Genomic DNA, 13,419 nt, shown 5'->3' on the forward strand with positions numbered 1-13,419 from the left:
TATAAGCCAGTGGAGGCTATCCCAAGCATAAGCTCCTGGCTGGCTGTCCCAGGCATAAGTTCCTAGTGGGTTGTTCCACATGACAAGGCTAGTCCATACCATATCTCTCTTTTTCATTTAATCATTATGTATTGATTTCATCAAATCAATTCCGACTTACATTATGATCAATTTAGATATATCATATCTATATAATAATACTATCAATCTCTGATACATATATATTGACATAACATACTTATGCTCAAAATCAAATAACAGTATCTCAGATATAATAAATTCATCGATCTCAAATCTGATGATGCAAAACCAATGATGCAAGATCAATAATAAAATAGCATATATATAATGGTGATCATGTACAGAGATTCTTATCTTTACCGATGACTGATCCAAATATAGAAATCAATGTTCTTCTTTGATTTATGAATTTTGAAAATAAGATATTCCATTCGACATCTTATGCAAACAATCATATCTCTTCATGATCCTGATCAAATATAAAAATCATATATGGAGAAATTATCGATAATCGATCCTAATAACATAAATCCAGGACTTCTCCTAGAATTATCCAAAATCTGGATTTGTCTGAGTATCTGGACCCTCCATTGGTCCACAAGACTTCTAGAGAGAGAAAATCTATGAAGAAAGAAAAAATTTTAGAGACAGAAAATTTTAGAGAGAGAAAATCTTATATCCTTCAACCGAGGCAATCATGATCGAGATTATCAAAGATCATATAAAGGTGACTCAATATGGATTAACTATGATCGATGTTATAAATTTCAAACAATGACCAAACTGGGATCCAATCTACTGTACGAATTTCGGAGCAATCTCAGGTCATCATATTTTCATCTCAAATTTATTCTAGGATCCGTGATGCAATCAAAAAGAGAGAATGATCCTAGAGAGACAAAATCCATAAAGAGAGAAAGGTCTAGAGAGAGAAAATAAAGAGAAAATTTAAAGAGAAAAGATGGAGAGAGAAGATAGAGAGAGGAGAGAGGAAAATTCACTTTCATTTTCTTTCCTTTTCTTTTCTTTTCTTTTTTTTTCTTTTCTTTCTTTTTCTTTTCCTTTTTCTTTTTTTTCTTTTTCTTTTCTTTTCTTTTCTTTTCCTTCTTCTTCTTTTTTTTTTTTTTTCTTTTCTTCTTCTTTCTTTCTTTTTCTTCTCTTCTTTCTCTTCTCGACCGAACTGAGGATGGATCAAAAGAAACTCGATGGCTTAGCTCTGACGAGGGGCGGCGGCTTGATCGGATATCCGACAGTGACAGTCGACGACGGTGAGGCAAGGGATGATCGGCGGCAAGATTCGGCCAGCAAGAAATCAAGAAAAATCAAAAAAATAGGGTACCACCATTTTTCTTTTATTTTCTGATCATTGACCGGTCACCGACGGCCAAGACCCTCAAAGAAGAGGGATAGAGAGATGAAATCCTATCCTACGGGTGAGACGTCGTAGACGACGGCGTCGGTGGTCGGAAAAGAGAGGAAGATGGCCCAACTGAAAAGAGCAAAACAGGGCCTTATGGTTTTGTGGGTTTCCCGACGAACCTGATGGCCGACGAGGGTGAACAAAGCCATGGGGAGGAGGGGAAGGAAGAGAGGAAGAAAGGCCGGAGCTTACCTCTGACTCCGGTAAGGTCTCCTGCGAGAATTTGAAACGAACATGATGAGGATATCCGCAGCTTCAACGGAAAAATTCGAGAAAAATAAGAAGAAAAATCCGTTGCTCGTCGTGGCTAGCCATGGAGGGAAGGGGATTTTATAGAGGTCTTCCTAGGGTTCCTAGTGGCCGTAAGAGTCCTTATTGTAGTCGGCAAGAGGAGGAAGAAGAAGACTCCAGGAGTCTTCTGGTTCCTTTTTTTTTTTTTTTTTTTTTTTTTAGGCGGGCTTAGTGCACCTAAATCTAGATGGGCTTGATCCAGGGCCTAATAGGTTGGATTATTACATAGCCTGCAAAGCTTCCTGCAGGCTCTTTACAGCACCATCGTAGTTTCCAAAATGGATGAACCAAAATTCTTTGTTGTCAGTGGAGACGACCTGAATGTATTCTTCTGCAGAATTCAGTTTGCTTACTGAAGGATTAGCTGATGCAAAAGAATTACCACCAGTTTATTTTCCAAGAAGAAGACATTAAAAGGTGCACAAGTTGACATTTTTTCCTTGGTCACACATACAACACCACAACAAAGAAAAATAAATATAATTAGCAAAATCGTTATTAATTATACTCGTAAAAGACCAAGAATCAGCCCTTCCTAAGCCTTTCTGTCATTCACCTAGGAGCACTGCTACCATTCAGTTTATGACTATCCTATCATCTACAACAAAAGTTAATAACAAATCCAATCTCAAAAAAGGTTCTAGAAGTTTTTTACTAGTTACGTGCATGTCAGATTTTGATTGGTTAGGACATGGGGCATTTACCGTAATCGAAATTTGCCGCAAATTCCTGTAGCAGAAATTTGCCACTCATGTACAATAAATTATTGATTAGAACAGTATTGATTTGTTATTGGATGATGTAAGATACACGTGATAGGCTTATTCTAATCAATAATTTCTCCTCATGTACCAAGGTCCAAGGATCGGTGCCGTGGTTTGAAAGAGTATTTGGATAGGAGAAATGGCTGTTTAGATCCCAGAAGGAAATCATAGATGAATCTGAGGATGTAGAAAGGTAATTAGCGCATCTGAGTTCAAATCCTTTTGAGCCGGAACATTAGTGAAGCCAATTGAAAATTTTTGGATCGACTTCACCCTTGAATCTGTCTTTGCAATCCATCGAGATATCTTGACAGATAGGGAAAGAGGCGTTAGATAGGAAGGAGAACATTAGGAATATTGAAATAGCAATTTGGGGATGAAGAAATAGTAAGCTATCATCCTCCAGTTTATTTTATTGAACCTATATTTTGTTGTACAACCCGTATTATAATGCTTGAAGTACCAGTGTCCTGTAGGAATCTGAAAAATATGGCACCTTAATTTCCCTTTTTTTCTAAGTGATTGTGAAAGCCCAAAAGGTGTTCTTATAATTTCCGGTACAGCTAAATTCTTTCTCTAACGTACACCTTTATATAGCATCATGTGTCTCAACAGCCCCGGATTCCCATCGGAGCAGTCGCACCCTACTGTTTCTTACAAAACTGAGGATGGGGTATAGCTTTGGGGAATATCTATCTGTTGTCTGTGAGCCCCAGACCCTGTTTTGCATTTGTCCCCACGCTATATTCTTTCTTTCACCATTGTTGTCCGCAGTTCCGTGCTATTCCACTCTAAAACAATAGTTTCGTTATGCACTGGCTTGAATGTCTCCACCGTCTGAAACTCAAATGTGCATCTCTGTGACTTGCAGCGACTAATTTTCACAGTGCTGACAGAATACCTCTCAGCATGCTGCAATCAGGAAAATAAGGAAAGCATCTTTGGTATAAGCAATGAAATTTATGGTTATTTTGATATCCATTATGAATTTACTCACACTTGGGCTGACAAAACCTCCTTCACAAGCATCGCAGAGATCCAATGCAACCTTCCGGAGCACAGGCAACTGTAATTGACAGAGGCAGCTCAATGTCTTGTCAAACTTAACCCACGGTAGGAAGGAAAATAGAAGAAAAATGAAGGTGTACCTCTAAAGCAGCATCACATATGAAGTTCCTTCCAATACCTCGCCCCTACAATCCCGATTACAAAAAAATTAGTTTAACACAGACTGAAATATTCATCAAGAATATCATTACAATTGACATGGGATGATTGAGAATTCCTATATGACTTGTGCCATATGATGCCGATACAAGTTGTACAATAAACAAGGTTGTAAGCATGTAATCGTAACATAACCCTTCAGGACGAAGAAAGACACTTTTTTAATCCTTGTGAACCCGCATAAGATCATGTTATTTGCATAAATTTCAAGTTAACAAGGTAGTAAACTTCCATCATATGTGATGCAATCTTCCTTTATGCAACTTCATTCTCACATAATATTTTCAATGTAACCAAAAAAAAATCAGAAAAGAATGAAAAGTAGCAACCACACACTCAACAGACCACATGGGAACAAATGCAACAAGGTTCAAAATTGCATCGAGTAGAGATGCATAAAAAAGATAACCTGGAAACAGGTTGTCATTTTCAAATGCAATTAGAATAAAAAAGTGTACCGAAGTAGGTTGAGGCATTTTGGAAAATCAGCAACTTTCAAGTGGTCAAGCTGTAAAGTTGCTACCCTTTCATGGCAGAGCACTTAGCAAGAGCAAACCATCACACTGGTTTTTAATATGGATAAAAGTTGAGATTGCATCAAATTTTAAACTTTAGTGCTGTGCAAGCCTACACAAAATATAGGCAGTCTAATGGGATATAGGCAGTCTAATGGGTGAGAGAAATTCATCATGCTGTATCAAGGTAAATATCGATGCTTAGCCTATTCTGACATTTGACTTCTGAATGAAACTGCCTAGGTCGTGAATTTTACAAAAATGTCAATGACTTTAACATTTTTATCTCATCTGAGTTACTTTGCTTGAAATACAGAAAGTTTTTTTTATCCCAGCTGGTTAATTGGAATATAGAAAGTTCCTTAGAGTATTAAAACTCTCTTAAGCAAGAATCTCAGAATACAATACATAACTATAAATGAAAGTTGCCTCTAAGAGAAATTCATAATTCACATTGCCTCCTAAAGGCATTTATATTCCTTTCACATGACATGAAAATAGCATCTAGGTTGAGAATAAGCATCAGTTGGGCACTCACAATGTGGCGTAATAAGAGATCTTCAACAGCTTTGCAATTGAAAAGAAAAGAAACTCCATTAGATGTTATTTTGCCACAGTCCTGATGAATGAAATAAGAACATAATCAAGATGTAACAAACTACATGGGTGCATAAAAAAGTTAGATAAGATGGCCACTACTTGAATATATGATTCTTTACAAATACTGCCATTCCAGGGAAAACTTCTCCCTGAAAAATTAATAAAATTATTCCTACCATTTTATTCAGATGACGTAATATATTTCTACTCATGAGTGATATTTAGTAGAATAACAAGTCGATACAAACGACTCCCAAAAAGCATGGGAGCAACCAAAAATGGTGAATAATGAAAGAATGCCTGAGCAACTAGAGGTGCAAATGAGTCGAGCTACTCGGGCTCGACTCAACTCGGCTACTATCGAGCTGGAGTAGCTCGAATAATTTTTTGAATCGAGCTCAGTGAAATACTCAGCTTGAAAGCTCATGAACCTATTCAAATTTATATACATTTTTAATAATACTATTTTTATTAATACTATATACATTATGAATAAGCTAAGGCTCGCGTTCGAGTTCAAACTCAAGCTCGCATATGGTTTGGTTAATATTCGAGTCAAGTAGAGTCAATCTCAAGTATTATCTTTTTTTAATTGAATCGAGCTCAAGCTTGGAATATTAAGGCTCGATCAATCTCGAGTCAAGTTTCAAGCCCAAGTATTTTGAATCAAGTCGAGCTTGAGCCTCTAGCTACTCGACTCGATTACACCCCTATACCTAACCTACTAATCAAATAATGAATCATGAATATCCATAATCATATAACATCCTCTTTCCGGTATCGTTGTATTGTCAATAAGAGATGGAAAGGCATATAATTATTCAAAGAATGAAGATACAACAAGGACTTTCACATTTCTTCTATAATCAATATGATGACTTTTAAATACAAGAAGAGTAAAGGTGACATAACACGTAAGAAAACTATAAGACTTGTAAGATATTTCAGCCACTGTAACTCTTCTTATTAGGGAATACTATCATAGTTTGTTGCATAAGCATACTAATTAGCCATAGCTATTTATTATTTATTGACCTTTATGTATCATGACAATCATAAATTATTCATAATATCACATGGCTTTTACATCAATAGCTAGATGAACTAAAAAAACACACAAAAGTACAGAAGCTGGAGAATAGCCAACTAGCAAAGGTAGATGCACTAAAATGAGACCATCTCAAACAAACCTCCAAATGAATATATGTCAAGCCTGGCCATCCAGAACAAATGATTTCCTGTGAGTCTGCGAGAAAGCCAATAAATAAGTTTGTCAGCAACTGCATTGGAATAAAGGCAGTGGTGACATAAAAGCATGTACAGGAAAAGATCTCCCACATGCACTGCAACTTGTATACACCTACTAAATGCAGTGTATCCCACCCAAGAATTAAATGGGACCCGCACAGCAGTCAGACTGTGCAGCTCAAAGCACATGTTGGAATCCTTTGCCAACACATGCATCGATGTCCAGATAGCCTCTTAGAATTTGGAGTACACATAACCTGAATCAAGAAGTTTACACCCTGACAAAGAAAGTTCAACAATGTTTGGACAGATCTGGGTCAGGATTGCCAAATCATTATTTGTCATCCATGGAGTTACCCACTCTAGCCTCAGTGTCTTTAACATAGGCATGCTGATCCAAAAGCTAAACGAAGTCAGTTCACCAAGACAGCAGCATAATCCTAGCACCCGCAGATGTTTTAAGGATTCCAGGATACTTCTCAATATACTGTCAGAAATCACCTGGTAAACACGGAAATTTATTATTGAAAGAAATTATAGCAATTTGTATGATCTAATATAAATATGTAATAACCTGAAAAATGAGAATGACAGACTCTAGCAATGGACACATCTTTGGAAGTTCACAGAGCACATAATGGCCTGGTGATGCACCCATACCAAGAGTTACTCCCCTTAATTTTCTCACAGCAGGTTCTAGTTCTTTCATTGTTAAACAGGAAAATCCCCATCCAAAAGCCATTTCTTCCATGACACAACTCTTACTTAACTCGCAGAGAAGATCTTCAAAGCTGGCACCACCAGTGAGCATCCAATCATCACAATTGGGCTGATGCAAGTTTCTACAGCCAGTTGCTTTCAAAATCCTTACACCTGGATTTTGTCTAACAACAGAAGTTAAAGCTTTCATAGAAACCTGGATTTCACAAGCAGAACCATGTCAAAGACTAGAACATAAAATTATTATCTCAAGCTAATGACAATTGTCAACATGGCTAAGGACTTCATATGACTCCACCATGTATAAGTAAAGCAGTATAGTTACGTATAGAATCTTACGTTCAAAGGTTAGATTTAGAAAGTAAATATTAGCTATTCACCCTCATAATGAATCCAAGTCCCTGTAGTTCGGGAGATAAGTCTCCAGATTCTGAAGTGTTTATAGTTGCTCACCTTAAATAATCAAAGCAGAGATCAATAAAAAATGCAGTAGTAGCCTCTTGTCACGTCTAACAGTGTTGAAATGAGTCTGATTGTGAGTTTAAAATATAATAAATGTTGTCTGGTAGCAATATCATTATGAGGTTAACACCTAACATGTTTGTTCTCGATAGACAAACTTTCTTCTTTTATCTTCTTCATTTTTCAAGCAATAATTCTTCCATTTGAAGACAGTTGGGCTAGGTTTAGCACCATAACTAAGACAGAGGTAGTAAACACACACACCCCAGAGTAAAGCAAAAACGTGGCATATTCCATTTGTAACAAGGGACACCTAAGATAACATAAAGAAAGGAACACTATAGAGATGTGGTGCATTTCAACATGAACAATCATGAAAAATGGCAAATTAGAAAGCAGTGAAGACTGATCACCATGGTCTCAGAGACATCAATGCTCTCCAGAGAAGAACCCATGAAGTTGTAAAGAACATCATCGATAAGGGAAGTCTCCCTTAAACTCAGAAGCTTCAACATATATGTACAGCTCATAAGTTGTAACATAGAAATTTGGTCAGCACCTGTGGAAGAACAATAATCATATAAGACATACATTTATCAGAGTTCATCGTGGATTAATCAAAACCTGACATATTGGGCTATCACGTATAAAACCCAGGTCACCTAAATTTTTTATGATTCTAATCTTGAATGCATTTTTAATGAAACTTTAAGCTCAACAGTCAGGTTTCTGATTGAGTTGAGCTTAAAGCTAAAGACAGTTTCCTGATCTTCAAAAATAAAATAAAATCAAGTCACCTTTACAGCCGCCTATATCAAGCTGTTGGAGCCTAAATGCCATTGTGTTTGAATATTTGTGATCATGATGAATTTCGGGAAAGCTATCAGGCAATATACAACCAGAACAAAGCGTTAGAATTGAATTTATCCCAAAGGATGTGTAAGATAAAATCAGTGAAAGGATTTTGAAGCATTTGCATAGAAGCTTGGATATGCCTGCATCTGTTACAACAGTACACCCTTTAATGTTTAAGTAAGATAAAGAATCAGAGAGAGCAGAGATCTTCAGCAGGTCCAGATCTGAAAATAGCAAAAGTTGAAGAATAAAATAAAAATCCATTCTGTTCCACAATTTCTAGATGAAAAACAAATAAAATTTTAACTTAAATAACAGAAGTGAAAGAATAATAAAGAAACAACAGGCATTTCATAATTAAGTGGCATGTTTGTGGGGTTCAAATCAGCATTTAGGCTGATAAAACCAGTTTGAGAATCATGTCTTACCATTGAGATCATTTCGACCTTCCAAAGTCAGTTTTGTGATATTTGACAGAACTGGATTTCTCAATGTAAGATTTTCAATATTTGATAACAGTATTTTTTCCAGCATCTTACAGGACCTGCAATCTGAAAGTTGATATCTTTCAGCACTAGCAGACAATACTGATACTTTTGTGGGTATCACCGAACTAACATCCACAGTCAAATCAACTTCAGCGATCAGAGGACATTTTTGTATCACGCAATACAAATCTTCCAATTTAAATTGCAGATTATGAGATGCTTTTAATGTTCTTAATGATGGCAATGCCAAGTGTAACCATATAACAGCAGCAGCAGAATGGACCTTTGAACACTGAGATATATCAATCTCATGTACAGCTTCAAAAGATAACATCTTAATTGACTTCATCAATTTTCGATAATGATCTGCAGTATGATGATCAAGTCCAGTAAAAGCAGATAAGATTGTTTTCCTCAATGTAGCATCCAAATCAGATGGAAGCACAGCCAGAAACAAAAAGGCCTCCGTTATATGGGCGCAGCCTGAAAGTATTATTTTCTGGACAACAAAAGCAGGTAATATCCATGAATTACACAAAGTATAATTCTTATAATCCAATAGACGAGAAGTAACACAAAAAAATACATAGCATTTTAGAGAGAGAGAGAGAGAGAAAGACAGAGAGAGAGGTTGAACTCATCCAGGAAATATATAGCAGTTCAATTTTTTCCCTTCTTTTTCTTTATTGAACAACAAAGCATCAACAAGAAGGAAGAATGTATGGCAGAAGAAGTTCTAGTGATGCTCAGAACTAGCAGACATAGAATAAGACCAGCACCTCAGAATATTCTGTTAAACGTATTCTGAATTTGTCTACATTATCATCTGTAATGGAACGCAGTAGGCTTGAGTAACAATCTTTTATCATGTCAAGGATTGTATTAACAATCTCATCCGCAAACTGGGATAAGTGTCTCCTTAGCTCTGCAAGCAAAGACTTTTTATAAGCAATGATTACAGTGTTATTTATAATAACTGACAATGAAAAGAAATAAATGACATCATCAACATATTTTCCCAGGCAGCTGAAGTAAATCAATAAGACAATAAGCATACCTGCAGCAAACCCCAAAGGCAGAAGGCAGATCCTGACCTGGTCAGGAAAATAAACAAATGATCCTCCAAAACAAACTTAAGATAATAGCAATATTATCATTTAGAACAGAAAAGCTAATGTGACAAGATTATGAACACACTGATGCAACAATTTTTTTTCACTGATACTTAGACTAATATGAAGTAGAGGAAATTGCACAATTTTTTGGGAACATAATATCTGAAACATTAGATCATAACCAGCAGATATCCATTGTCAGACATTTCTATAACAAGGTTTGGTTGTTTACCTTCTTAAGAATATCAAACTTGTTGTTTCCAGAGATGACTGGCATGCATTCTGAAGATTTTGCATTGTTAGAAAGCCAGATCAGAAGAGCCTCACAGAGTTGCTTCTCACTGCATAGGATTATAAAAACACAAAGAAAAGTGTAAAGAAATTATTATATACCAAAATATGAATTAGTCCTTAATAACGAGAAGCACCAACCTGTCCACAGTCAGCTGAGGGTCTTCTAAGGAGGAATGTAATAAGTTATATGGAATACAAGCAAACAAGCTACATGAAATAGCCCATGCCTGCAGAAATGTGTATTTCAAAATTCAGCATCCTTGATGGAAATCACTGGTTAATGATTTGGGAATGAAGTTCAATATGAAACAACTGGATAAAGAAACAATTCAGAAACAGTCAGAATCTGCCCCCACATTAATATGAAAATATCAAAAATACAATTTTAGCTCACTCCCCTCTAGCACCATATTTCATCCAAGTGTAGTCCCCCAATATATGCAGGAAATGTCCGCAAGTAAAAGTTCACACAATGCAAGAACCATGAAAATTTATCACACATGGATAAACATGTCCTTTAAAAGAGAAATGCTTAAACATGTTGCACAAAAAAACCACGTCAGCAATAGAAATGATTAACAGATAAGACAAATATCCTTTTGGAGTATATAGCAATGAACATAAGGGACACTATTCAACCTCGCTTTATATGATGCACAAAATTTAACAGACTACTTCATGTAATATAGGGCACTGTGACTTCAGAGTTGCAAACTGAAGGACCCAAGCAATTCTCTTTCCTGCCAATTCTGAGACCTTGCAACCACAAACATAACTAGTCACACTTATCCCACCTAAGAAGCACGTCATCATTTATGCATGATGGACATAGTTAGGGAGACTTATCCCGCCTCTCCCTGGATTTGGCCTAGGGGAGTTGAGTTAATATGGACTATGTCCAACTGGGCCACCCAATCCATGAATCCAGTAGGAAATCTAGCTCAATCCTGATAGATTATTCAAAATGACTCTTACAGGAGAATTCACCCTGCACAAGTGCAAATAGTTGATGGCAATCTACTCTTAGGAAACAATGAACCACTTCATAATCATCTTAAATTGCACTCTAATAAGATGAATCAAGTATGAACCAGAACCGGTTTTGAAGGGAACAACACAAATAAAACACTAATAAAATGAGCGATGGTATTAGTAGGGATCTCTCAGCACTCTTTTTTTGACATTTAGGCAGCCCATGAACTACAATTTACAGGTTTGAAAGGATATAAGCCAAGACCTAACACTTTAGAAGCATTCCTCCATGCAGCTCTTTTCATGAAAGAACACACCCTCTCATAAAGAGTTGCTGCAAGAAGAAAGGACATATCTCTTGGAGAATAACTACCGTATTCTCAAGAGATGCGTCTCTTAGGGACTTCCCTGAAATATGAAAAATAAAATAATATAAATTTTGAATAACAACAAGATTAAAACAAAAATACAAAATTCCCAGAACTTGTACCTACAAAATTGCGTGCCAGATAGCCTTTGCATAGTTCTGCAACAAAGCCAATTCCTGCAATCACATAATACATCAGACCTTAATGAATACGTGCCACAAATTCAGATTAACATGCTCCATATAGCCGACTACATGAACAGTAAAACTGTCATTATCAAACTGACCATTTTCTAAGCTGAAATTCCAGATTTCAATTATGGTGCCCAGTGATATCTGCCGTGAAGAGAGCCCTCTTTCAGATGTGATCTTACAAAACCAAGTTTCACATTCCAACAAAAGCCTCTCAACTCCAAAAAACAGCGCACCCTGCAAAAATGAAAGTATAAACAGACTAAGTTAAGAAAAAGCATGCCTATATTCTTCGTTATGTAAGTGCATGTGCAATTCAAAGCCTTTAACAAAGCACCATAAAGCTTAAGGAAAACAACTCATAACGGCAAAATGATCTGCAGGCTCTTGAGCATGGGCACCAAAATTATGACAGTAGCATCAAATAAAGCATCGAGGTTAGCAATCCATGGTGTTTGCACAGAAATCTGTTCTTTCACCTTTAAAAATAGAAACTTACCTCCAAAAGGGGGATAAAATTGCTAGATGTTATACTGAGTGAAGAACCATGGATAAACTGCAGGACATTAATAACTGTTTCTATGTTCCATTGGATTGAAACATAGTTGAGGCTTGATTCACTGCAGAATGAAAAGTTAAAAATCAAAACCATGTCTTTTCTTGAGAGAAAAAAGTCAAAACCATGTCATCACTTGAAACTGTATGAAATAAACTAAGGTGGCAAACGTCATGATTACAGTGCATATAATACGAGCCGCAACACCTCATAAGCCATAACATAAATTGGATTTGGGCCAATCTAAAATGTAGCAGTAGAGAAGGATCCCTTAAGCTCAAGAAAATAATGGAAAGAGAAGGTACATAAGAGACAGGCAAATGCTACCAACTAAATCAATGCGTTTAGCCAAGAAATTAAGTGTAAAACAGTGTCAGTTTAAAAACCTGACAAAAGCTTAGAGAATTAGAGCAACTCTAACAAAGATTGGACATTCTGACTTTCTTGAATTGAATATAACCAGAGAAGTATGATGGAAAAGATAAAACTAATGTTAAAAAATGAATCAATGGAAAAAAGATAACATTATTCACAAAGAAACCAAGATTGTGATAGGAGATAACCGGAAATTTCCACCAAGAAGACCATGAAAGTACGAAGACTGATGAATGAGCCTGAAAGAAAGAAGTTTCCCAGTGTTCATCAGTCGAAATGATAAGAAAAATATAAATAATCCTTAAAAATTTGAATAGAAAATGATGGAGACGACTTGCCTGCTACGGTTAGCCTGAACTCTGACGGTTCTTGATTGAACAATCAAAGGAAGATCCCAGGTTTCGACTTCTGTGACGGAAATCGATATGACCTCCTGCTTAAGCTTCTCTTCTACTGGGGAAGGATCCGTCAATTCAAGAAGGACGAACTCTTCGTCTGAATGGGAAGTCATGGCCGCTCGATTTCTTCACCTATATCCTTCGCTAGAACCCTAATTCAATCCCAACACAATCCATGACCGGTATCGGAAAACCAACCCCTGCCTCCACATCGCCGAGCGACCCCGTGGACGTCCATTAAAGAGATCATAACCCTCACCAGTGACAGACAGTCCATTATGTTTCCTAGGGCTGAACAAATAACTAAAACTCGTAGGAACCCAACCAATTCAATCCGTACGAAATCGAATCTGCATGAAGCCAAATTTGAATTAAGTTGAATCGGATTATAATTTATAAAAAATTTAATTAATTATAATCAAATATAATTTTTATATTTTTAATCTATATAAAATTAAATCGATTAATTGATATAATATTTTCAATACTTAGACTATTTGAAAAAATAAAAATTGCAACAATAACATGTTATGTATTAA

At 36.3% G+C, this 13,419-nt stretch overlaps 1 protein-coding gene across 1 annotated transcript; it reads right to left on the reverse strand.

Moving 5' to 3' along the window:
- Positions 1-2,853: 2,853 nt before the first annotated feature.
- Positions 2,854-13,173, reverse strand: LOC105058924 (BTB/POZ domain-containing protein FBL11). The gene is made up of 19 exons (XM_010942011.4): positions 12,821-13,173; positions 12,671-12,721; positions 12,051-12,171; positions 11,647-11,788; positions 11,487-11,536; positions 10,159-10,247; positions 9,959-10,067; positions 9,669-9,705; positions 9,391-9,536; positions 8,552-9,110; positions 8,066-8,347; positions 7,682-7,827; positions 6,661-7,002; positions 6,344-6,587; positions 6,029-6,084; positions 4,777-4,857; positions 3,645-3,689; positions 3,494-3,562; positions 2,854-3,408 (listed from the first exon to the last, which is right to left on the reverse strand). The coding sequence occupies exons 1-19, from the start codon at positions 12,991-12,993 to the stop codon at positions 3,238-3,240; spliced, it is 2,913 nt and encodes a 970-aa protein (XP_010940313.2). The 5' UTR covers positions 12,994-13,173; the 3' UTR covers positions 2,854-3,237.
- Positions 13,174-13,419: the final 246 nt, after the last annotated feature.

This window comes from Elaeis guineensis, chromosome 9 (assembly GCF_000442705.2).
Source record: "Elaeis guineensis isolate ETL-2024a chromosome 9, EG11, whole genome shotgun sequence".
Lineage (NCBI taxonomy): Eukaryota > Viridiplantae > Streptophyta > Magnoliopsida > Arecales > Arecaceae > Elaeis > Elaeis guineensis.

What these genes read in the sequence shown, in the direction of transcription:
- LOC105058924 (XM_010942011.4), bottom strand. Translation starts at nt 12,993, where the DNA reads ATGACTTCCCATTCAGACGAAGAGTTCGTCCTTCTTGAATTGACGGAT. An exon ending in ATTTTATCCCCCTTTTGGAG is followed by an intron (nt 11,789 to 12,050) that starts GTAAGTTTCTAT and finishes TCATTTTTGCAG; the next exon opens with GGTGCGCTGTTTTTTGGAGT. An exon ending in ATCTCTTATTACGCCACATT is followed by an intron (nt 3,690 to 4,776) that starts GTGAGTGCCCAA and finishes TCGGGATTGTAG; the next exon opens with GGGCGAGGTATTGGAAGGAA.